Source organism: Saccopteryx leptura, chromosome 11 (genome assembly GCF_036850995.1).
Source record: "Saccopteryx leptura isolate mSacLep1 chromosome 11, mSacLep1_pri_phased_curated, whole genome shotgun sequence".
NCBI lineage: Eukaryota > Metazoa > Chordata > Mammalia > Chiroptera > Emballonuridae > Saccopteryx > Saccopteryx leptura.
The window spans coordinates 80,522,487-80,546,006 of record NC_089513.1 but is presented as its reverse complement, the minus strand read 5'-3'; the positions used below and the strand labels follow the sequence as shown (position 1 = coordinate 80,546,006).

Here is a 23,520-nt window from a genome sequence, read left to right as displayed (position 1 = left end):
ACACCTGTGGTCTCCGTGCTGGGCTGTGAGCCATGAGAGGAATGGCAGTGAGTCCTGCCTGCCTTTAAATTCCTAATACCTAACATGGTGTCAAGTGAATTGGAGGTGCTTGGTAACCATTGATTGAGTGAATGAAATCATGAAGAAAATAAGCACTTTACTTGGGCCAATGTCTCTTGAAAGACAAGGGTGAAGAATTCAAGTCAACACTTAGGGAGACCTTATACGCACAGTAAGCCCACACTTAATGTCGTCAATAGGTTCTGCAACTTTAAGTGAAGTGATATGTAATGAAAACAACTTTACCACAGCCTAATTGCTATAAACAAGAGTTAACTTCCTTCACCATCTTATCAACATTATAATGAAATTAATTTGAACAAAATGATGCTATTCAAGGACCTGCTTTATTTTTCTACAATCTGCTCACCATAATTGAGATAGCCATATAAATGTAGTGGTTGCAAGCACAAGTTCTGATACCAGACTGTTCATATTTCATCTTCCTGTTACTAAACATAGGACCTTGGACAATTTACTTCATATCTGTGCACCGGCTTCTCCTAAGATAAAAATAATATCACACATCTCATAGAATGTCTGTTACAAGTTAATGAGGTAATCAGTGCCTGGAACATGTCACACAAACTCAAAAGTAAAGTTTATTAGCCTGACTGGTGGTGACACAGTAAGGTCCCAGGTTTGAAACCCCAGGGTCGCCTGCCTGAATGCAGGCTCACCAGCTTGAGCATGGGGTCCTCGACTTGAGCATGGGATGATCCCAAGGTCTCCAGCTTGAGTCCAAAGGTTGCTGGCTTCAAGTCCAAAGTCATTGGCTTGAGGAATGGGTCACTGGCTCGGCTTGAGCCACTCCTTACCTCCACTCCATCAAAGCACGTATGAGAAGCAATCAATGAAAAACCAAAGTAACCCAACTATGAGTTGATACTCCTCATCTCTATCCGTTCCTCTCTTTCAAAAAAAGTAAACTTATTAAGTGTATTATTTAAAATATTAAGCAGACTCTGGATAGAGTATTTTGGCTTTACTGAGAAGTTTTTGTTAAAAACAAACATGAAACTAAATTGCATCTCCTCTGGTGAAGAATTTCAGAATTAGTTCATCTTGACGTGTGACTGAGAAAAACCCAGTGGTGCTCTCACCACTCCCTCCTAACCCCAGTAGTTTGCTCACAGTCTAAGTCCGTAGTCTCTGTCTTCTTAGTACTCATGTTTTCCCTTTGATGTCTGAGGGTTTTTTAAAAAACTGTTTCATTTACCAATTCAGCAGGGAAAATACATGTATATATTTCACTCTGAGGAAAATCTCATTTCTGCTGCAAGTCAAACATAGTTGATTCTAGCCTAGAAACATAACTAGAAATGACTGGGGACCCTGACACCAGAGCAGAGCAGCCCCCCCCCCCGCTGCAGCTTGGGGTGCTCTATTCAAGAACAAGATGTGGTGGTCATTACATAGTTTTATTTACTTGCAGCAAGTAAAGGAGACAGGAGATTCACATCCAAAGTTCTGCATCCAAAAACGGAAGCTTAGCCATGGCTTATATATACTATTGATATTTGTTCAGTTACACATTGATTACTTCTTTGCAGTTACCCAGTTGGGTTCTGATCAAGCTCATCTGGTGACAGCTGCATCTGCAAAATCTTGTTGTACATTTTAACATGTAGCAAGAATAGCTTTTAGTAAGAACTTTCCAGACCTTGAGACCCTTGTCTTTCCTAACAATTCTCCGCTGAGATTTTACACTCCTCATTCTTGAGGGAACGGGGATGAGGATTATACTTCTGTAAATGCTTCCAGCTGAACATGGATAAAGGATATCTCTGAGCTGGAGGAATGAAATTTTCTGGCTGCCTGACTTATTAAAGACTTGGGGTCCCCTAGGTTCTGGGATTCCTGAGAACAGGAGTGCATAGAGAGACAGAATATAGAAAAAAACCTGAAGATTAAGAGCGGACTTATTGGACATCACTTATCCTTTGAAGAATAGCTTGAAGTCAGACAGGGATTCACAAGAGTACTTGTTCTCACTGGGTGGTCTAGCTGGTCTTACTTGAGCATGACTCATCCAGGAAGCTCTATCTTATAGTTTAAAAGAAATATAGTCAGTTTATTTTTTCTCCTAATTCCAGTGCTGAAGTCAACGCTATTAGTTCAGCTTTTTGAGCAGAAGTCCCAGGAGGAAGGCTCCTGCTTGGATGGTGTTGAACAAGGATATCACTGCATTCCCTGACCTCCTAACTTCACCACTTATACAGCTTCTCTCACGGGTGAACTGTATTTCTTCTGCGTTGTCTAACAGTTCACTATTAAGGTCATTCTTATTAAAATACAGTTCTTCAATTATGTCAGCATAGTTATGGTCTGGAACAGGGGTCCCCAAACTACGGCCCCGCAGGCCGCATGCGGCCCCCTGAGACCATTTATCCGGCCCCCGCCGCACTTCCGGAAGGGGCACCTCTTTTATTGGTGGTCAGTGAGAGGAGCCTAGTTCCCACTGAAATACTGGTCAGTTTGTTGATTTAGATTTACTTGTTCTTTATTTTAAATATTGTATTTGTTCCCGTTTTGTTTTTTTACTTTAAAATAAGATATGTGCAGTGTGCATAGGGATATGTTCATAGTTTTTCTTATAGTCCAGCCCTCCAACAGTCTGAGGAACAGTGAACTGGCCCCTGTGTAAAAAGTTTGGTGACCCCTGGCCTGGAGCATCAAAATAGCAATCAATACTCTGGTGATGATCCGAAGGTCTGCAGCCTGAGTCCAAAGGTCAGTGGCTTCAAGCCCAAGGTCCCTGGCTTGAGCAAGGGGTCACTGGCTCAGATTGAGCCACCCCTCACCACACCCCCATTGAAGCAAGTACGGGAAGCCAGGAATTGCTATTCTAAAAGCAATATTCTGAGGCAATAGTGTAGCAGGGTTGAGGGTGTGACAATTTTTCATAATGATGCTGGGATTATCCAAGAACATGGTATTAAATCATTCTCCTTCCTGTTAGCCAATTATTCCCCCTAGTTTCAAGGATCTCACTACCTGGTATGAGGTTGATATAGTTAGAGACTGTCACATTGTTAACTTTTCTGCTTCTAATATTAACATGTAAATTGCAGTCACTGCCCTCAGGCAGGGCAGTCACCCTGGTGCTGCTATGTCAAATTGCTTAGAAAAATAGGCAATCACCTGACTTGGAGTCCCCAGTATTTGAACTAAAATCTCTGGGGCAATTCCTTGAGTCTCAGGCATATTCAATTCAAAGGCTTCTCCAAATCAGATAAACCCAGGGCAGGAATTTCCTGCCCTTTTATCTTTAGTTTCTCAGAACCATTCTGGCCCTCTGTTCCACTCCAGGGTTATTCTGGTCTCCTTCAATTTATCATACAGGGCTTGGCTGTAAGACCAGAATTAGTGAATCAGATCATCCAGAATCCTGTCATTTCCAGTAAACTCAATTGCCTCTGGTTCTGTGGGGGAGCTAGAGTGGCTATTACAGTCTCTTTCTCTGACACAGGCTTCTTTGTTCTTGGGAAACAAGAAAATACAGGTATTTAACTTCAGGTTTATATAGCTGAGTCTTTTGGGGGAATACTTTGTATACCTTTCCTGCTAGACGTTTTAAGGTCAGAATTGTGTTTCTGTCTGAAGTTCTTTACCAGGACTAACAATTACAACGTCACCTACATATTGTAGAACAGCTTATTTTCAAGTTGAATGTCCTTCAGGTCTTTTTCAAGGGCCTCCCCAAAGAGAGCTGGGGAGTTTTTGAAACCTTGTGGTAACACAGAGCAGCAACACAAGACTTTTAATGGGTGTCAGAATCTTCCCATTCAAAGACAAAAAATTCTGGAAATGGTACTATTTTAACAGGTGGGGCATACTTGAACCTTCCAACTTCTCCTTGGGCCCAAACAACTAGATTAACCTGATAAAGATTCTCTGTGGGTATAGGTCCCTGATCTTTGGGGACCAGGTGAAGTAGGGCCATGAACTCTATTTTTTCCCCTTGGGAGGTTCCTTCGTAAGAGAGGAACAGGACATTCAGGTACACAGAGGAAAAAGTATGACAATTGTTTTGACCCTATTTCTCATATCAGAGGCTCAAATATGTAATTTTTGTGACTGGCTTTCTCAACACCTCTTTTAAATCATATTACATTCCCTCTTGGAGAGGTGGCCCTTCCAGGTAGTAAATACAGAGTAACTGGCTCCAATTCTAACAGACATTCAATTTCTCCCCTTCTGTACTCAGGTAACCTGGGACTTCTAATGGGAAAGTGATATGTTCTATTTTCGAGTGAAAAAGGGAGATCCCCCAACCCCATCAGTCCTCATCTTCTATCCGGGGCAACTGCAAAGAATCAGGAGCTTCCCTTCCCTTACTTCTCTGAGATGCTTGGGGTACTCTCTCCTCCAGGGTCCCTCGTCTGCAAGATGTGTTGTGGATGTAAATGGCAAAAAGCCATTGTAGATTTGAGGCTTAGCAAAAGGCTGGGTACTCCCCCCTCCATCTCCATGTTTGGTTATGATGCTGAGTATTTGCACCCACTCAACTTGCTTCCTTGGGTTGCTGGAAGCAATATACATGCCCTTCCTCTGACTCTTTGTTTGTTTTTGGGTGTTGGTAGATTTCACTAATGCATCCTGTTTATGCCTTGGGAGAGTTCCTGTTTTAGCTTTGGATGTGCAACTTTGTATCAAGGTCCTTGATTTGCATGTGGCTATATAATAAAGCAAACTGGGGTTACAGGGCACTTGGATACTGCCAGGCATCTTGGAAAGTCCTCCTGGTCCCATTGTTTTTGTTTTGATAAAGTGTGTTTCCTTAATTCCGCACCGTTATTAGGAGCTGTGCTGGTCTGCAGCAAAGATGCACATTGGTTAGGCTCCAGATTTGCTGGATGCCTTTGGTTGATCCCAAGGTGGGGGCCAGGGTTACCCAAGGTGGTCTTTCTCCTCTCCTTTGACTACCCAAAGCCTGGAGGGAGACAGCCAAAGAAGCTGCTTGCTTTTTCATCTTTTCTTCGTTCCTTTCTTCTGCCACATCCCTGTTGTGAAAAACCCCAAAAGACACCTCTAATAATGAGGAGGTGGGAGTTGTAGGACCCACAGCTATCTTTTTAACTTCCTAAAGATATCAGGAACACTGGTGGCTGATGGTCTTTCTACCCTTCAGCAGTAGGCTCCTATAATACCAATGCTGGGCTATCCTCAGCGCCTGGGCTGCCCCGGCACTGAACCACTGGTGGCAGGAGGGGAAGAGAGAAGAGGGAGAGAAGGAGGAGAGGCAGATGGTTGCTTCTTTAGTGTGCGCTGACTGAGAATCAAACCCAGGAGGTCTATACACGGGCGGTCACTCTATCCACCGAGCCAACCCGCCAGGGCCAATCCTTGGGTCCTCTTGAGCTTATTTACATGTATTTTGTGGGCTGAGATTTTGATATAATGCCATAAAAAAATTTGAAGGTATAGGATTCCATCCCATTTTTCCTTTTTCAAAATAGCTCCAATTGTAATATTGTATTATAATTAAAAGAGCCATTTTCAGGCTAATGCTCCAGGTTCTCTAATACATATTGGGCCATATAACATTGTATAAGAAAATCTGTTTGCCCTGGTCAGGTAGCACACTTGTTTATAGCAGTGTCTGGACACACCAAGGTTGTGGGTTTGATGCTTGTTCAGGGCACAGACAAGAATCAACCAATGCATGCATAAATAAGTGGAACCACCAATCTATGCCCATCTCTCTCTGTCTCCCTTCCTCTCTCTCAAAAATCAACAAATAATAAAATTTATAATTATTTTTAAAATGTGTTGCTTCTATGTTAAAGGGTCACATTCAAAATTAACCCATGTTTTAGGATGTATATACCAAGGGACTGATCTGTAATTGAAGGCCGATTTCCCATTTTTCTGAAAAGGTATTTCCAACATCTCAGACAACCCAGTACTGACTAGCTCACTGGTTAACAGTCTAATTAAAGGGTTTTTAAAAAAATGTTTATTTTTTAAATTGAAAGGTTTTTAATTTATCTTCTAAAACCTGCTGCTCTCATTGAGCTGTTAAACATTGTGGGTTTGGTACACCATAAACCAGTGAATTCTGTTCTTTTATTGTAAGAGGTCTTCAAACAAGACTCCTGGGCCCTGGCCAGGTGGTTCAGAGGAGACAGGTTGGATTCCCAGTGAGGGTACATATGAGAAACAACCAATGAGTGCACAACTCAGTGGAAAACGACTTGATGCTTCTCTCTCTCTTATCAGTGGGGGTGAGAAGACTCCTTTCTCTCCAGGAAGGCCAGTAACAGGATCCTGAGGGTGACAACCAGAACGTATTGAACCAGACACGGCCTGGGGATCTCTCAGGTCTCTTGACCTATAATCCCCCTAAAAATTCCCTTCAGAAATACCTTCCTTAAGCCCGCATCCTGGACAAAGCATTTCTCCCCTGTAAAGTCCCAGAACCTATGCAAGTCTCCAGAAATGAAACTAACCTTCTGACAACCCTATTCCCAACATGGGAATAGAAACACTAATTATTGAGGCCGCTAGGGCCCACTCACCCACACCTCCTCTGGAAAGTTCTGAACAAAGAGGTTCAGGTGGCCACTTGGTTTCACTGCTGAGGCTGGTCAGTACCGCACAGCCTCAGCCAACACCAAACAAATACGCCCATAAAGGGGTCCTTTCTATTAGGTAAGGAACCACCGGCCAGTAAGCCCGGGACGAGCTGCCCCTGCCCACTGCTTCGTCTGGCATCCAAACCCGACAGAGGAGCCCCCTTAGAGGGGCCGGATTTGTTTACCCAACTCAAGAGGTTCGCAGCTTGGGGTGCTCTATTCAAGAATGAGACGTGGCTGTCACAAGGCCGTTTTATTTACTTGCAGCAAGTGAAGGAGACAGGTTCACATCAACACGCTGTCAACCAGAGGCAGGCTCGGCGTGGCTTAGGTACATACACTCTTTGGTCAATTACACGTTGACTTCTTTGCTGTTGACTGCACTTACCCGGTTCGGTTCCGGACAAGCTGAGCTGATGACAGCTGCGTCTACGACCTACTGTTGTGCATTTGAACCCTGAGCAAGAATAGCAGGAAGAGCCGCCCCCACCTTGAGACCCTCGTCCTATCTAACATTTGGGGATCCTCCCTTTCTTCCTGGTCCTTCGGAGTGTTTTTTGTTTGTTCTTTTCAGGACGGGCGGCATCCATCTCTGCGACTCCTCTCCTGCGTCCAGTTCCCTTTTCACTGCCTTGGAGAAAGTGAACCGAAGTCGGGAACCGCCGGACAGACAGCCAGGTCTCTCCCACATCCGGGCCCTCTGCAGCCGCAACAGGACAGCGGTGCCTCGGTGGCTCCGCCCAGAACCGCCCAGCAGAGCCTATGCACGCATGCGCGGGGCCCCGCCCCTTCCCGAGGCGTGGCCCCATTGGTGGAGAGCCGGTGGGAGGGGCGCCCTGTCGCCGCGGGCGGGCTGCCACGTGACTCGCGGGGCGGGGCTGCGCCTCCGCCTCCGGCCGGGCTGAAAGGGCTCGCGCAGCCGGCCTGGTCGGCGTGGAGGCGCCGTGGACGGCCCGGCCCCCAGCTCCGCGGCCCGGCTCGCGAGAGGGAGCTGCTCCCGGCTCTCGTCGGCCCCAGGTTGGCTTCCCCTCCTCGCCCGAGGGTGGGGTCCTTGCGTCTGCGCGGCCGCCCCGGACCTAGTGTCCGCAAGTAACCGGAAGTGCGGCGGCGGAGGGGCCGCGGGGCGAGCGGGCCGCGGGCGGGGGGGGGGCGGTGGCCGGGCCGGGCGCGGCGGGTCGGGTCCGGCAGGGCCGGGTCGGGCGCGGCGGCCCAGGGACCCGCGGCCTCGGCCTGGAGCCGCCCTGCTCCGCGCGCCCCTGCGGCTCCGCGACTGCGACCCCGGACTGAAAGGCGGTCAATGAAAAGTTGAAAGACGAGCAGCTCCGCGCGGGGTGTTCCTGCAGATGGTCACGGGGAACACTGCCGGGCACTTCTCGGAGCGGCCGGTGCCTTTCGTGGTGGGGAAGAAACCGAGGACGTTGAATGGGGGAGTCCCTCCACCCCCGTCTTTAATGCTGAGATGAGTTCTGCTGCACTGAAGCTAGATGCGGGAGAGTCGTGTCTTAGCCATTTTTGGAAACCTACATTTTATGTAACTTTGTTATATATGTACACTTACCGTGGGCAGGAGGATGGGGTCCTTGACCTGAGAGGTTGACCTCATACAAATAGAAAGCATTGAGCAGAAGGACAAAAATGAAACCAGCAAAACAGGACTCTAGAGGCTTTACTGTGGAGTGAGTTATTCTCCAGAAGGATTCTTGATATTTTCCTCGAGCTGGCTGGGAAGGAACTATGGCTACCAGTGGCAGGTACTCCTTGCGGGAGAAACAGAATGCAAGTAAAGGTGGGAAGAGGAAAGAGAATGTTTGAAAGATGCTGACCAGACTGGAGGGAAAATGGAACCAATAGATGTCCAGCTGCAGAAAAATTATAAATTTCAGAAAAATCACAAATGTCTGCAACATTGATTTTTTTCTCCCCTCTACGAGAGGGAAGAATTGTGTGGTGTGAACAGTTATGGACTAGACATGTTTTGGTCTGTTGTTTCGGTCAGTGGCCTAGCAGGTTGTATGTTTCTATATAAATGTGGATTTTGGAGGGTGAAGAGAGGAGCCCTAGAGGGGACAGGAAGGAATGGGAGAGGATACATGAAAAGAGAAATGGTCCTTTTTTAGCTTGTGAGATAGCAGTGATAAAACTGGGTCCTAGTATACCAAATTAACTGTATTTTATACTCCGTTCCAACATGTATATTCACAATAGACTTGTAGTAATTGCTTCTTTATTGATTTGCAGCCCCCCAAAAGGCAGTATGCCCAACGCTTAGGCCCGGTCAGGAGTCAGAAGATAGCAGTTTAAGTCCTATCTCTATTACTTACTAGCTGTGACATCTTGGGTAATTATTTAACTGTCCTAAGCATCAGGATTTCTATCTGGAAGGTGCAAACATTTGTATTAACATCAACTTTACAGAGCTCTTGGGAAGATTAAATGAGACAATCATGTAATCAGTGAAAAATAAGTTAGATAATCCTAACTTAGGGCCTGATAAGGTAAGAATTATCTTTTTTCTTTTAAGATAATGCTTTATGGACTTTGCTTGCTCCACATAGCCTTGGACTGTAAGGTAAACCTTGAGCTTTGAAGTTTTCTCTCTCTCCTCAGCCTGTGTACTTGGACTTTTATTGCCTGACTGCTCCTTCTGTGCACTCTGATTGTAGCCACGGAAGAGAGAACCAGTCTCTTCCTACAGGAGGGTCCCCTGAAGCTAAGACTGGAAGGATACATTTAGGTTTGAAGAGAACCAGCCAGTCCTACTAGCCTAGCTGATTGCAGTGCTGCAGGGGTTCCAAGGGTGATGATGACTCTTTTTTTTGTTCTGATTTTATTCATTCATATTTTTCATTCATTCAGCCAGTGTATTCCAGATGCTGGGGATGTTGCAGTGACAAAAAACTATAAGTCCTAAGTCTAATGGAAGTTATATTCTAGTAGGAGAAACAATTTAACAAATATAAAATATATGCCACAAAGTTGGGTGATGGCAAGTGCTCTGCAGAGAATCGAAGCAGGGTAAGGGGACATGGCTATGTCTAGAAAATCACCAGTGTGTGCCTCATTTTGAGGAAGTAATTTTCAGCCAGGCTCTTGAATCAAATAAAGGAGCAAGTTCCCCAGGGGAAGAGCATTCTGGGCAGAAAGAAGTGCAAATGTTCTGAGGTGGCCTCTGAGGCTTGAGATACGTGGAGGAGCCACATTACATAGAGCTGTGACAATTCTGCATTTATTCTGAGTGTGACAGGAGAAAATTACAGTATTTTAACTAGGAATTGTTATAATCTACTTAGAGTTTTGATAACTAGACTGTATTTTATTTGCCAGGTGCTGACATCTAAAAGACTTAGATATGGATAAGGAAATTATTCCCATATTTAACAAGTTTTTTTCTTCTTTGTGCCCCACAGTTGTTGGCTGCGTAGGGCAAAGACCCTGGGCTGATAACTTGAGGAAATACTCAACATTTCTCCATATTTGTTTTTGTAGTTTTTGCTTAATCTTCATATTAATCATAACTTGCTGAGTTATTTTATTATTTATTACTTAGTTATTTTCAGTGTATTTTGAACAGTGTTTTATGCAAGAGGCAGGCACAGAGGATGGGCTTAATGAATGTAAGGGTATTTGTGCATGTGAAGGTGGAATTAAGAAAATAATAGAACCTGCCATTTATTGAGCACCTGTTGAGACCCAGATATTGAGCTGAGTCCTTTACTGACACTCTCAGTTCTCACAGCAACTCCTCAAAGCATGTAATCATAGATTACCGACTTTATCAAAGGGGAAATTGTAGCTGAAGGATGTTAAGTCACTACCAAGTTCTCACAGCTACAAAAGAGCACAGTGGGAACTTGAACCCAAATCTGATTTCAGAACTTGAACATTTAATTTTAACTAGCACAGTATGCCAACTCTCAGCTACCATGCTCCTTAAAACAAAACACTTTTAATTTTGAAGTAATTTGAGACTAACAAAAATGTTATACAAATAGTGGAAAGAATGCCCATACAACCTTTGCCCATAGTCCCTAAATGTTAATATTAAAAAAAAAAAAAAAAGACTAATTTATTGATTTTAGAGAGAGAGGAAGGGGGGGAGAAAGAGAAAGAGAGACAGAAACATCCATCTGTGTCTGTATGCATTCTGACCAGGGATGTGTATTGAGCAACCTGGCCAGGGCCCTAAATGTTAACATTAATGTTTGCTTTATGATTTTGTCTACTTACACACAGATATGCATTTGCATCTGACTCAGCAGTCTTTTTCTAGAAATTGACTCTGAAGTTGCACCTCCAGCAATATGAAAATACACAAGCATAAAGTTATGCATCGTAACAATGTGTTTAATTTCAAAATACTTAAAACAACCCAAATGCCCATATGTTAGAAAGTGAATGAATAAACTTGGTGTATCCACATATAATTGAGGTATTATGCATCTGTGAAAGAGACTAAAGAAAATCTTTATGAATTGATGTGGAGTGATTTCCAGAATAAATCATGTTTTATTGTTGTTGTTTTTGTTTTGTTTTTCAACAGAGGCAGAGATAGACAGGGACAGACAGACAGGAACGGAGAGAGATGAGAAGCATCAATCATTAGTTTCTCGTTGCGCATTGCGACTTCTTAGTTGTTCATTGATTGCTTTCTCACATGTGCCTTGACCGTGGGCCTTCAGCAGACCGAGTAACCCCTTGCTGGAGCCCAGCGACCTTGGGTCCAAGCCCGTGAGCTTTTTGCTCAAACCAGATGAGCCCGCGCTCAAGCTGGCGACCTTGGGGTCTCGAACCTGGATCCTTCCGCATCCCAGTCCGACGTTCTATCTACTGCGCCACCGCCTGGTCAGGCAATAAATCATGTTTTAAAAAGCAACAGTGTAAGAGAGTACATTACATTTTAGGTTAAGAATATATATTATATGCAAAATGTAAAAAATATCAAAAATTATTTTAGTAATTTTCACATTGATACTGATATAAGGCTATAACATTTTTTAATACTCTATCAGATTTTGTTATCAGTGTTACACTTTTTTTCCCCTACAAAAGAATAAGTCTTTATTTTATAGTGGCTTGGAAAACATATGAAGCATCTTTATGAGTTTGTTAGAATATCCTTATGAAGCAATCTAGGGCAGTGGTTCTCAACCTGTGGGTTGCGACCCCAACGGGGTCGCCTAAAGCCATCGGAAAATACATAATGCATAATCAGGTATTTACATTCCGAATCATAACTGTAGCAAAATTACAGTTATGAAGTAGCCACCAAAATTATTTTTTGGTTTGGGGTCACCGCAACATGAAGAACTGTATTGCGGGGTCACGGCATTAGAAAGGTTGAGAACCCCTGATCTAGGGCTAGCATTTTATATAGGATAGTTCCTTAATAACTTTTCCTATTCTGTGCATATTGGTGTGTTTTAAAACTTTCTGGCTTTGCCCTGGCCAGTTGGCTCAGTGGTAGAGCATCGGCCTGGCGTGCAGGAGTCCTGGGTTCAATTCCCGGCTAGGGCACACAGACACAGGAGAAGCGCCCATCTGCTTCTCCACCCCTCCCCCTCTCCTTCCTCTCTGTCTCTCTCTTCCCCTCCCGCAGCCAAGGCTCCATGGGAGCAAAGTTGGCCCAGGCGCTAGGGAGGCTCCGTGGCCTCTGCCTCAGGCGCTAGAATGGCTTTGGTTGCGGCAGAGCGACACCTCCTGGTGGGCATGCTGGGTGGATCCCGGTCGGACGCATGCGGGAGTCTCTGTCTGACTGCCTCCCCATTTCCAACTTCAGAAAAATACAAAAAAAAAAGGTTTAAAACTTTCTGGCTTTAATGTGGTTGATTTGGGTAAATTGTGTTTGCTAAGGAAACGGTTTTATTTCGGAGGTTATTGCATTTATTTGTGTAGAAGTCTATCAGGTGGTCTCGTGTATATGGGTTTGTTCTTTTTCTGCTTTGGTGGTTCCATATTTCCCCGTGTATAAGATGCTCCCATGTATACGACACACCTTAATTTGGGGGCCCAAAATTTGGAAAAAAATGTATTACATAAAGTTACTGAACTCGTTTTATTCATCATAAAGTTCATACAACTCCTCATCACTGTCAAAACTCTCACCCATAGCTTGTCCTCATCTGTGTCTGATGACAAATCACTGTCTTGTCTTCATAGATTGCCTCGTCCTCAGTTCCATCGATGGCATTTGAAACGGCACACTTCTACAACCACTGTATAAGACACATCCAGTTTTTAGACCCCAAATTTTTTGGGAAACGGTGCGTCTTATACATGGGGAAATACGGTATTTAGTCCTTATCCTTATTTTGTTAATGTGTGCTTTTCTTTTTTTTTCCTTCATTAAGTTAGCTAGTAGTTAATTTTTTTATGTTCATCAATATAAGTAGGATTTTGATTTATAATTAGGTTCATGGTTTTCTTATTTAGGTCAGATTTTGTGATTGATTCATGTGTACTTGAGAAGAAAGTTTATTCCCTTTTATGAGGGTGTAAGTTTCAACAGATACTGCTAAGGTTTATGTGATTGGATTATTTAGGCTTTCTGCATCATTACTTATTTTTGGTCTACTTTGTATGTCTTTTTACTGTCATTAATATGTTTTCTTATTAATATTTTTATCTGTTTCTTGGTAGCTTTTAATTTTTGCTTTATAAAGATTTAATTTGGTACATAGGTAATCAAAAATGTTATAAGCTTTACTGCAATTATGGCTTTCACAATTTAAAAAGTATCTTTTATTATGTTTAATGAGTTCTGGCTTGCATTCCACTTTGATATTGTGAATAGAAGGTCTATTTTATTTCCACTTGCCTGGTGTTCCTTTCCCATCACTGTTTTCAGCTTGCCCTTTTTTTTTTTTTTTTTTTCCTGAAGCTGGAAATGGGGAGGCAGTCAGACAGACTCCCGCATGCGCCCGACCGGGATCAACCCGGCATGCCCACCAGGGGGTGGTGCTCTGCCCCTCCGGGGCGTCGCTCTGTCGAGACCAGAGCCACTCTAGCGCCTGGGGCAGAGGCCAAGGAGCCACCCCAGCGCCCGGGCCATTTTTGCTCCAATGGAGCTTCGGCTGTGGGAGGGGAAGAGAGAGACTGAGAGGAAGGAGAGGGGGAGGGGTGGAGAAGCAGATGGGTGCCTCTCCTGTGTGCCCTGGCCGGGAATCAAACCCGGGACTTCCGTACGCCAGGCCGACGCTCTACCACTGAGCCAACCGGCCAGGGCCATGTTTTCAGCCTTTCTGAATCACTTTGTTTTAGGTGTCTTGTATTTGGCGCATTGGACTTTGCCTCGTGAGCCATAGTAAAAATCACCTTTAATAGGTGTGTTAAACTCATTCACATTGATTGATGTAATTGACATGTTTGGTCTCATCACTGCCATATTATACTTATGTACTATTTCTCCTTTTTTTTCTACATGATATGTTTTCGTTAAAGAAATTTTTTTAGAATATTTGATTTTTGTTATAATGGCTAGTCTCATTTTTAACAATTTAGCCTTTAATTATCTGGGTTTCTAGTTTTTAGTGGTGTCCTTTAACTTCTACCTGCCATTAATATAGTAATTAGTGAGGTTATTTCTTTCTTTTTTTTTTAAATTTATTCATTTTAGAGAAGAGAGAGAGAGAGAAAAGGTAGGGAGGAGCAGGAAGCATCAACTCCCATATGTGCCTTGTCCAGGCAAGCCCAGGGTTTCAAACCAGCAACCTCAGTGTTCCAGGTCAAGGCTTTATCCACTGAACCACCACAGGTCAGGCAGTGAGGTTATTTCATTATTTTCTTTCTTGTCTCCTCCCAGTTTTTATTTGATTTTATTAGAACATAAAATATTTTAGAAGATTGCTAATTCAGCAGCACTCCACCACATTGCCAGTGTGGTAATGTTTTTGTTTCTTGGTGTTTTGTTTTGTTTTAAGAGACAGGTAAACAGACAGATGAGAAGCATCAACTCATAGTTGCAGCACCTCAGTTGTTCAGTGATTGCTTTCTCACAGGGCCTTGACGGCGGTGCGGGGGTGGGGGGCGCTTCAGCCCAGCCAGTGACCCCTTCCTTGCTCAAGCCAGCAACCATGGGGTCGTGTCTATGATCCCTCTCTGAGCCGGCACTCAGGCTGGCAACCTCGGGGTTTCAAACCTGGGTCCTCAGCATCCCAGGCCAATGCTCTCTCCACTCTGCCATTTTTCTTTTAAAACTGCATGGCATTTTTAGAAGGTACTGAGGAGATAGATTGTGCATTTTTCAGTTTTCCTTCTTGAAGGACCTTCCGTTTTTCTTTGTTTCTTTTCTCCTTGACCGTGTGATCCACAGGTCCAGGTGTTCTCCTCCTTCCTAAGGATTGTTCCCGGGCCCCTTCTTCCAGTCCCGTGTGCACACTAAGTCTTCTCCTTGTATCCTGCTCTGATCAGAACTCAAAGAAATTTGTGCTGACAGTGGTTTTTTCTTTCTGACAGTGAGCTTTATTTAGATTGGTCCTGCCACCAGTAGCCCAGCTCTGTTGTATGTCCACCGAGTGAAGTCAATTTTAAATCACTGGCATGGAACTCCATAGGTTTTCTGGAAAATCCCAGCTGAATTTGTTTTATAGTTTTTCTGACTCCTGCGACTCAACCTTTATTGAGTTCAGCTCGGGGTACAAAAGGGGACAACAAAATAGAGAACTCACTGCAGGTCGGGCTGTGCTCCCGTGATCTGCGTGTGCTTGGCTCTTTGATTCCCCAGCGCTGGCTGAACCGCCCATACAGAGCTCAGAGTTGCGTTTTCTGGGAGAACTGGCTGGCGTGCACTTACTCCGACTTTCCTGGAACCAGAACCTTGAAACATGTCGTGTTAATACTGCAGCTGTGGACTAAGTGTAACTCCCCTGGGCTGTCTGCGTGTGAACAGTTCTGTGTTTGCTTCTCGTCCTCAACAGCAGAAGGGTTGTTGAGGGAACTGAAAGTCTGGTGACCTGGGACAGGCAGCCGAGAGTTGCTGAGGGAAGAAATCAGTGGACAGGCGTGGCTGTCTACCTCCTCCTGCAGTCTACTGCATCCTGCGTTGTTTGTGGCTGAAATAGAAATGAACTTGGTCTGTTGTAACTTGTGGATAATGGTGATAATGGCATGCCCTGCCCTGCAGAGAAGGTGGGGGTTGTGGCATCCCTGGGGACACGGTGGTCCCTGATGTACCTCGGACCAGGGAAGCCGGAGCTCCTGGGGGAAGATGATGCCACAGTGTTTCAGTGAGGTTAGTGGGAGGGGCCTTTCCTGCAACACTGTTAGAGCCCCAGGGGTGGCTTATTGAGTCTTCATTGTCCTTTTTGTCAGAGTCATACAGGATAACAGGACTATGAACATTCTCTTCAGAATTGAACTTAAGGGGTATATAAGAAAACCCATCTGCTTTATAAATTTTTAATTTAAGATTTTATTTATTGGTTTTAGAGAGAGAGAGAGAGAAGGGGGGAGGAGCAGGAAGCATCAACTCATAATACATAGTTGCTTCTTGTGTATACCTTGACTGGGCAAACCCAGCGTTTCAAACTGGTGACATCAGCATTCCCAGTCGACACTTCATGCTCTGCACCACTACAGGTCAGGTGGCAAAGTCCATCTGCTTTTTTAAAGGAAACAATCCACTTTTTCAGGTTAAGTAAAATGATCTAGTGCTAAAGCTTCTCATTATGACTGTCCTTGTGTTTTACAGAACGCGATCTTCCTTCAGAAGTCATATTTTCAGGACCAGGATGCCAATGCTGCTTTTTCCTTCATTTACATTCTAGGTGAGCTCCCGTTTCCTCAGCTTTTTTAAATGTACCTTCTTTCTTCTAAACCCGTCTCATAAGACCGGCTCCCACCCTGTGGCATTCAGCCCTGGTCCCTGACCAGATGAGGACAAAAGCAGACATGCAGTAAGCTGTGTGCCTGAAGGACAGCAAGGAGAGAGCAGCGGTCAGAACAGACATCATGCTGCATTCTCGCCACAGACAGCAGATCAGTGAATTCTGTGTGCACTACATGGGGTGGTCAGCACTGTGGGGAAAACAAAGTAGCAAAGGGGAGTTTGCTGGACAGGCGCTGCTCAGCTGGAGAGATGGGAAGAGGAAGACCCCTTAGGTCAGGAAAGAAATAATTATTCCTAGTACTTTCCATATGTACTGCCGATTGGTTTTATATTAAACTGATTTCAGCCTCTGAGCAACCTCGGGCACTCATAGAATCTGATACAGAATTTCTGTGTTTTCTACAGTGGTTTAATTTTGTGCATTCTTTTCTTAGTTATAGGAATATAAGTAATGTTGCTCCTTTGTCTCACAGTGTTGGAAATATCAAGTAAGGAATTAGTGTGTATAATGCTTGAAACTTGTAGAAACAAACAATTCATGACTCAAAGGCCTAAAACAGGTGTATCTTTGCAGTTCTTATCAGGAAAACAACGATGAAGAAGATGGTGGGTCAAGACGACCAGTGGAACACTCCCTAGGAGAGAGCCATAGAAATGTACACTTCAGAAGAGAGAGATAATCAGAGAACTCAGAGAAGGAAGCTGTATTATGTGTGCCCTCAGAGGGGTCAAAAGATTTTTATTCGTGTGCATGAGACTACTCAGATAGATGATCAACTATACCAGTGCCTTGAACGTGAGCAAAACTTCTGTGAAAACTTAGCTCTTATTATGTGTGAGAGAATCCATACTGGGGAGAAACCTTATCGATGTGATATGTGTGAGAAAACCTTTGTCCAGCGCTCAGATCTTATTTCACACCAGAGGATCCACAATTATGAGAAACCTTATAAATGTAGCAAATGTGAGAAGAGCTTCTGGCACCACTTAGCCCTTTCAGGACACCAGAGAACACATGCAGGCAAAAAATTCTACACGTGTGACATCTGTGGCAAGAACTTTGGACAGAGCTCTGATCTGCTTGTCCACCAGCGAAGCCACACGGGCGAGAAACCGTATCTGTGCAGTGAGTGTGATAAATGTTTCAGTCGAAGTACAAACCTCATTAGGCACCGAAGAACTCACACTGGAGAGAAACCATTTAAGTGTCTGGAGTGTGAAAAGGCTTTTAGTGGAAAATCAGATCTCATTAGCCACCAGAGAACTCACACTGGCGAAAGGCCCTACAAATGTAATAAGTGTGAGAAAAGTTACCGACACCGTTCGGCCTTCATTGTTCATAAAAGAGTTCATACTGGGGAGAAGCCCTATAAGTGTGGTGCCTGTGAGAAATGCTTTGGCCAGAAATCAGACCTTATTGTCCACCAGAGAGTCCACACAGGGGAGAAGCCCTATAAATGCCTGGAATGTATGAGAAGTTTTACTCGGAGTGCCAACCTAATCAGGCACCAGGCAACTCACACGCACACTTTTAAATGCCTTGAATATGAGAAAAGTTTCAGCTGTGGTTCGGACCTTATCGTGCATCAAAGAATTCACATGGAAGAGAAACCACGTCAGTGGTCTGCATGTGAGAGTGGCTTCCTCCTAGGTATGGGCTTCGTTGCACAACCGAAAATGAGAACTCAAACAGAGGAGCTGCATTATCAGTACAGTGTGTGTGATAAAGGCTTCTGCCAGAGCTCAGCCCTCCTTCAACATCAGACGGTCCACATCGGTGAGAAACCGTATATCTGTAACATGGGTGAGAAAGGGTGTGAGCTCAGCCTCCCCCATGCATCAGAAGCCTCACAGACGTCTTGGCCAGACAAGAAGTTTTAACACCATAAAGAAACATATTTATGAGTCAGAGAACTCATTAAGATGAACGGTAGGCAAATCTTAGACTTTTCTAAGAACTCAGACTTCAATGGGACCAGAAAATCTGCAATTGTAGGAAGTTGGGAAATGGTTTACCCAGATTGCTGCCCTAACAGAACACCTATCAGTCACTCCAGTGAGAAACCTTCAAAAGCCTTGAGGTTTGGAAAAGCTTTGAATTCATATCTGATCACCCACAAGAGGACTCGTATTGCTGGGAAACCCTGCAGATGCAGAGAGTGAGAGTTTCCTAGCAACCCTCAGTCCTCTCCTTCAGAGGGAATTCACACGCCCTCTGGTGTGAACAGTGCTTCAGACAGTGTACACAACTCACTGGACTTCAGAAAGCCCACACTTGGGAGAAACCCCAGCAAGTGTGAACATAGCTTCCAACAGAACCATGACTTTCTTACCCATCAGAGAAGCCATAGCGGTGAAAATATAGGTATTTGTCTTGAATGTGGCAAAAGCACTAGCTGGAAAGCCTTCTTGGGTTTGCACCAACAGCAAACAACAATCTGAGAAGAAACGCTACGAAGCCTGAGAGAAGTCTGTCAATGATCAGCTCTTTGGTATACCAGGGAACTCACACGAGGGAAAAACCCCGCAAATATCTCCAGTCTGAGAAAAGCCTTGCTACAAGAAACCTCTACCTTTGGGGCCCAAAGAACCTATACCCTGCAGAGAATTTTTCTCTAGTGAGAGATCTAACCGTGGACTGTGTACATAGAATAGGTTTGAGAATAGCCGTGCTCATAGTTAGCTGACCCATGTGGTAGAGGTGACTTAATGAAGTCATGTAAAGTTTTTAGATACCCAGAAGCTTGTTGTGGGAGGAGCTTGGGCAGGTCAGAGCAGGCCTGATGGGAACCTCAGGTAAAGATGCTTTTCTTTCATCTGAACCACTTCATTGATGATTGCTTGACTTCCTCTTTTTGAAATTTGGAAATCCAATAAAGGAAAGGACTGAGCCCTTGTGACAGATGGTGTGGCATGTGTTACTGTTGGGGAAAGGAAAACACTGACTTTGCCTCTTGATTTTAAATTTTTTGTTATTTTTTTAAAATTCTTGGCCAGATTGGGCCTGGTGTTTGGAGAGTAGCTTGGGGAACTTACTGGCAGTGGAAGAACGAAGCAGCTAGGGAGCAGTTGTCCCGGGTCAGAACTCCGTTTCCCCTTTGGAGGGGCAGCCTCATCGAGTACTTTGCTTCGTGTGAGCTGAGGCACATCCTCGGAGGTCTTTCTCTGAGTGCCACTGGCATTTAGAGTTTCCACTTAGAGATTCATCTCTTTCAACTCAGAAATGCAGATTCCAGGATAATTATGATGTTGCTAGTATCCACATCTTTGACTTCACAGAGCATCCTTTCTAATGATAATGTATCGTCAGCTCTGGGAGGGATGGCTAAGGGCTTCGGAGGGAAGGTTAGGCCTGCACAGAGTAACACACGGTGACGCCTTGTTAGTGGAGGAACCATGCTTCTTGGTTTTGATGATTCTAACTCCAAAGCTGGTGTTCTTTTCACTCCATGGTCCTGCTACTCTTAGCACATTCAGTCCCATAATAATATGCACTTCCTTTATTTTAGTTCTGCCAAGAATAAAGAAAATACTTTTTATTCCCAGGGAAAGGACTGCAATCACCACAATACAAGGTATTTACTTGGCTTGGAACATAGGATTTTAAATGCTAGAAGGGAAAAGTAGTTGCCAGATTCATCAGAGGTTTAAGGATAAGCACTTATCTCCAATTTAACAGAATAATTATTATATTTAACATTCTCTAGAAGTACTATAGTTAATCCAGGGATCTATAAATGAACACCTGAGTTTCCCCCCTCAGATTAAGAGACAGTTAATAAAAATACTTAATACTGCAGTATTGGGACTCTAGAACGGTGGATGAGTATTTAGTTGCTAGTTGGAGTCTGGTTGACGTGAGCAGATCCTTGAGCTCCAGGAGCAATGGCTGAACTCATGGAGGTGGCCAGTGAATACTTGGTGTGTGGCTCTAAGCGTTGATCCTGATGACTGACTGATGATGTTGATAATCTTAGGGTCCGTGGATATAACTCATAGTGACAGTAAGGAATCTGACTCTAGGGGTTTTTTCTTTTATTAATAGAAACAGTCTTGAAAGGTTATTCAATCATATGTGTTTTAGTATTTTCATAAGTAGCTCTTATGCCATGAATGTTGCCCAGTGTGGTAAAACACACAGGTATTATTTTTCTTTGGTGAAAATCATGCCTATCGCTAGTATGTGTGATAACTATAACACTGAAATAGTATGGGCGTATGGCACAGTGGTATTGAAAATAAGTCCTGTGGCTATTTACTGGTTATTAGAACTTGCAGGAGACAGAGCTGGTATCATTGGCAGGGTAAGGACTTGACCCTTCTCTCAGCTCATCTCACTGGTAACTGTCTCTAGTCTTTAAGTTAAAGATGGACCATCCCTCAAACACAGAACTTTGTGGGTATGAAACTGGTCCAAGGTCTTTTGGGGAAAAGGTGTTGGTATTATTGATATAGAATAACCTGAGGTTGGGGGGACCACTTGGGAGCCTGTAACCAGAACTAGAGGTAATTTCTGGGATGGATGGAGGTTCTCTTGAAATAGTGCCAACCTAGATCTACCTCAGGTAAGTAGAGTAACTTTCAAGATGTCAGACCAAACGGGACACCTATATTCAATGTATTCCTATGCTTTAATGTTTTTGTTTCCCCTTAATTCTTAAATAAACATTTGTTTTGAAAAACTCCATTTTGTCTCTACTAAAAAAAAAGCTTTCCTCCTCCACTTGTATCAGAATAAAGGAGATATTCAGGAACTCTTTTACAGTGTATGTGTGTATCATCAATTCCTCATGATGTACACTTTAATAGCTTACAATTTTGTCAATTATACCTCAATAAAGCTGAAAAAATAAAAGGATAAAGTGGATATTCATGTGGCCCTGAGTCGTGGTGGTGGTGGTGATAGTCACTGGACCTCTCTAGACTTCCAGGAGTGTCTGGTGCGAAGGCCAAGAGTGAAGGAAACCTGAAGGAGTGCGGTCTGTTCTCTGGACGGGCCCTTTCAGAGCCTCCCCGTACAGAACGAACAGCATGGGGAGGAGTAACAGCTTTATCTGACCGTGTTGGGCTGAAATCAGTAACAACCAATGCTCCATTAGTGACCCACGTGGAGTCCAGTACACGTGTTCATCACAGATGTTAAACACGTCCAGGTTTCCAAAGAAAGACAGACGCTTGGAGAAGAGGGTGTCCAGAGCAGTTCAGTTCTCAGCGAGGATCCCCAGGCTCCACTCCCTGGGCAGGAGCGCTAGTACTATTGCATCAGTATGAGAACACAAACATGCCCATGGTGAGGGCTGGAGATCTTCAGGTGTGACGGGGCAGAGGGTTAAAAGATCCTTTTCAATATAATTAGGTCCTATCGTGAAACATGTCCTTCTAGAGAAGGTGTTGGGCAGACAGGTCAGCCCAGACAGCTCTAAATGATCAGGGAGCACTTTCTCTTTCCTCATTCTGATTTATAGGGTTCCTTACCTATAAATTTATAGGGTTGAGGTTTGGGGTGAACATACGAAAGAGCAGAGACCCCTCCAGCCAACATTTTCTGTATCTGACAGTTATTCCAATAATACAGTCCAGCTTACCTGTACAAGAATTACAGTGGGGTTGGGACCTGGGTTATGGAAATCATAAACAAGTATTTACTTAACATTGGCGCCCAATAGGTTTCTTCCGACCTCTGTGTTCTGAGGAAGGGTGGTGGTTGTGACCCTGCTCTTAAGTGGGGGGTGAGGGGATAAATATCCTGAGGTTCAAAAAAGGTGAGACTAGGATTCTCAGAATCCATTCAGCTAACTTCTAATTTAGAATGTGTTACACTGTAATACTATAGCATAGTAAAGCTGGAAACCTATACCCTACCACTAACCATGCATAGTAGTTGAGGTCCAGAATGAAATTATATTATCAAGGTCCCACAGACTTATGGTTATTGTATAGATTTATCAAAGCAAGCTTGAAAATTTTAGGACTCAACACATCAAATCTTCAAAATTGAAGAGGATTCAAACACACCTGAACATAACAAAATGTGTTCACTTTTTTCTGGTATGATACATTTTTTTCTTTTGATACATTTCTTACAGGTTTATGTTTCACTAGTTCATTAAAGGAGGTTGTGCATGTATCTCTAAATATATCTTTTATAATGAAGTTATAATCTAAAATTTATTCTTAGTTCTTTGATTCTAATGTTCTTTAACACAGGTTGCAGTAATTGCCGTCACAGGTGATTGCTGGAAACTTGGGTCTCTGTACCAAGCTCAGTAGAGAGGTACTATTAAAAAAGTGGTCAGGGATTCATTAACTGAAGTATCTTCTGGGAAGCAAAAAACTTAATAAGCATGGCAGAGTCAAAGATTCAGGGAATCCAGTTTAAAGTATTAAAATTTGTGTGTGTTTTGGGGGATGTAGGGGCAAAGTACCAAACAATGAAAGATGAAAATGATCATAATTAACAAACTCAAAAGGACAAAGCTGTTTAGTTACCTTGGTGACATCTGACAGATACACATTTGTATGGGGGAAAATGACACTATCCACTGAGCCACTGGCCAGGGCCAGAGAGAGGGATAGATAGGGACAGACAGACAGGAACGGAGAGAGATGAGAAGCATCAATTCTTCATTGCGACACCTTATGATGATGAGCAATTCTTCATTGCAACACCTCAAAATGATGAGCAAATCAGTTAATATATAATCAGTCAACACTAATTAATTGAGCTATACTTGTGACAAGTGTTGTCTCCTACCTGTAAAGTTAAAATCATAACACAACAAATTGATGCACATCTGGAGTTAAAAGCACTTCTGGTAAACCCAGGATGTTTTACATAGAAAATAGAACCTGGTAATCAGTCTTATTAGATCATCTTTTCTGTAGACTAATTTACATTAGATTCCATTGTATTGAGTCAGACTAGGATCTTTCTCCTTTTACAAAGCAACCAACTATAATTCTCAGTAATCAACTGAATCATCTAATCAAGCTTCATTTAGGCACTGAAGTATTAATAAAAATATATTTTGTGCCTGGCAATAACTCATTTAAAAA

At 43.6% G+C, this 23,520-nt stretch overlaps 1 protein-coding gene and 1 long non-coding RNA gene across 3 annotated transcripts; one reads left to right on the top strand and one right to left on the bottom strand.

Annotated features, from left to right (window-relative positions):
* Positions 1-6,021: 6,021 nt before the first annotated feature.
* Positions 6,022-7,379, bottom strand: LOC136383235 (uncharacterized). The gene is made up of 2 exons (XR_010747379.1): positions 7,030-7,379; positions 6,022-6,333 (listed from the first exon to the last, which is right to left on the bottom strand). It is a non-coding gene; the product is annotated as an uncharacterized lncRNA (long non-coding RNA).
* Positions 7,380-7,517: 138 nt separating this feature from the next.
* ZNF322 (zinc finger protein 322) lies at positions 7,518-20,614 on the top strand. Of its 2 annotated transcripts, none has more exons than XM_066353535.1 (3): positions 7,518-7,658; positions 16,327-16,402; positions 17,039-20,614. In XM_066353535.1, exon 3 carries the CDS (start codon positions 17,119-17,121, stop codon positions 18,343-18,345), a length of 1,227 nt encoding a protein of 408 aa, XP_066209632.1. In that variant the 5' UTR covers positions 7,518-7,658; positions 16,327-16,402; positions 17,039-17,118; the 3' UTR covers positions 18,346-20,614. The 2 variants fall into 2 exon arrangements, with proteins under 2 accessions (XP_066209632.1, XP_066209633.1); XM_066353536.1 differs by lacking the exon at positions 7,518-7,658 and adding an exon at positions 7,772-8,392.
* Positions 20,615-23,520: the final 2,906 nt, after the last annotated feature.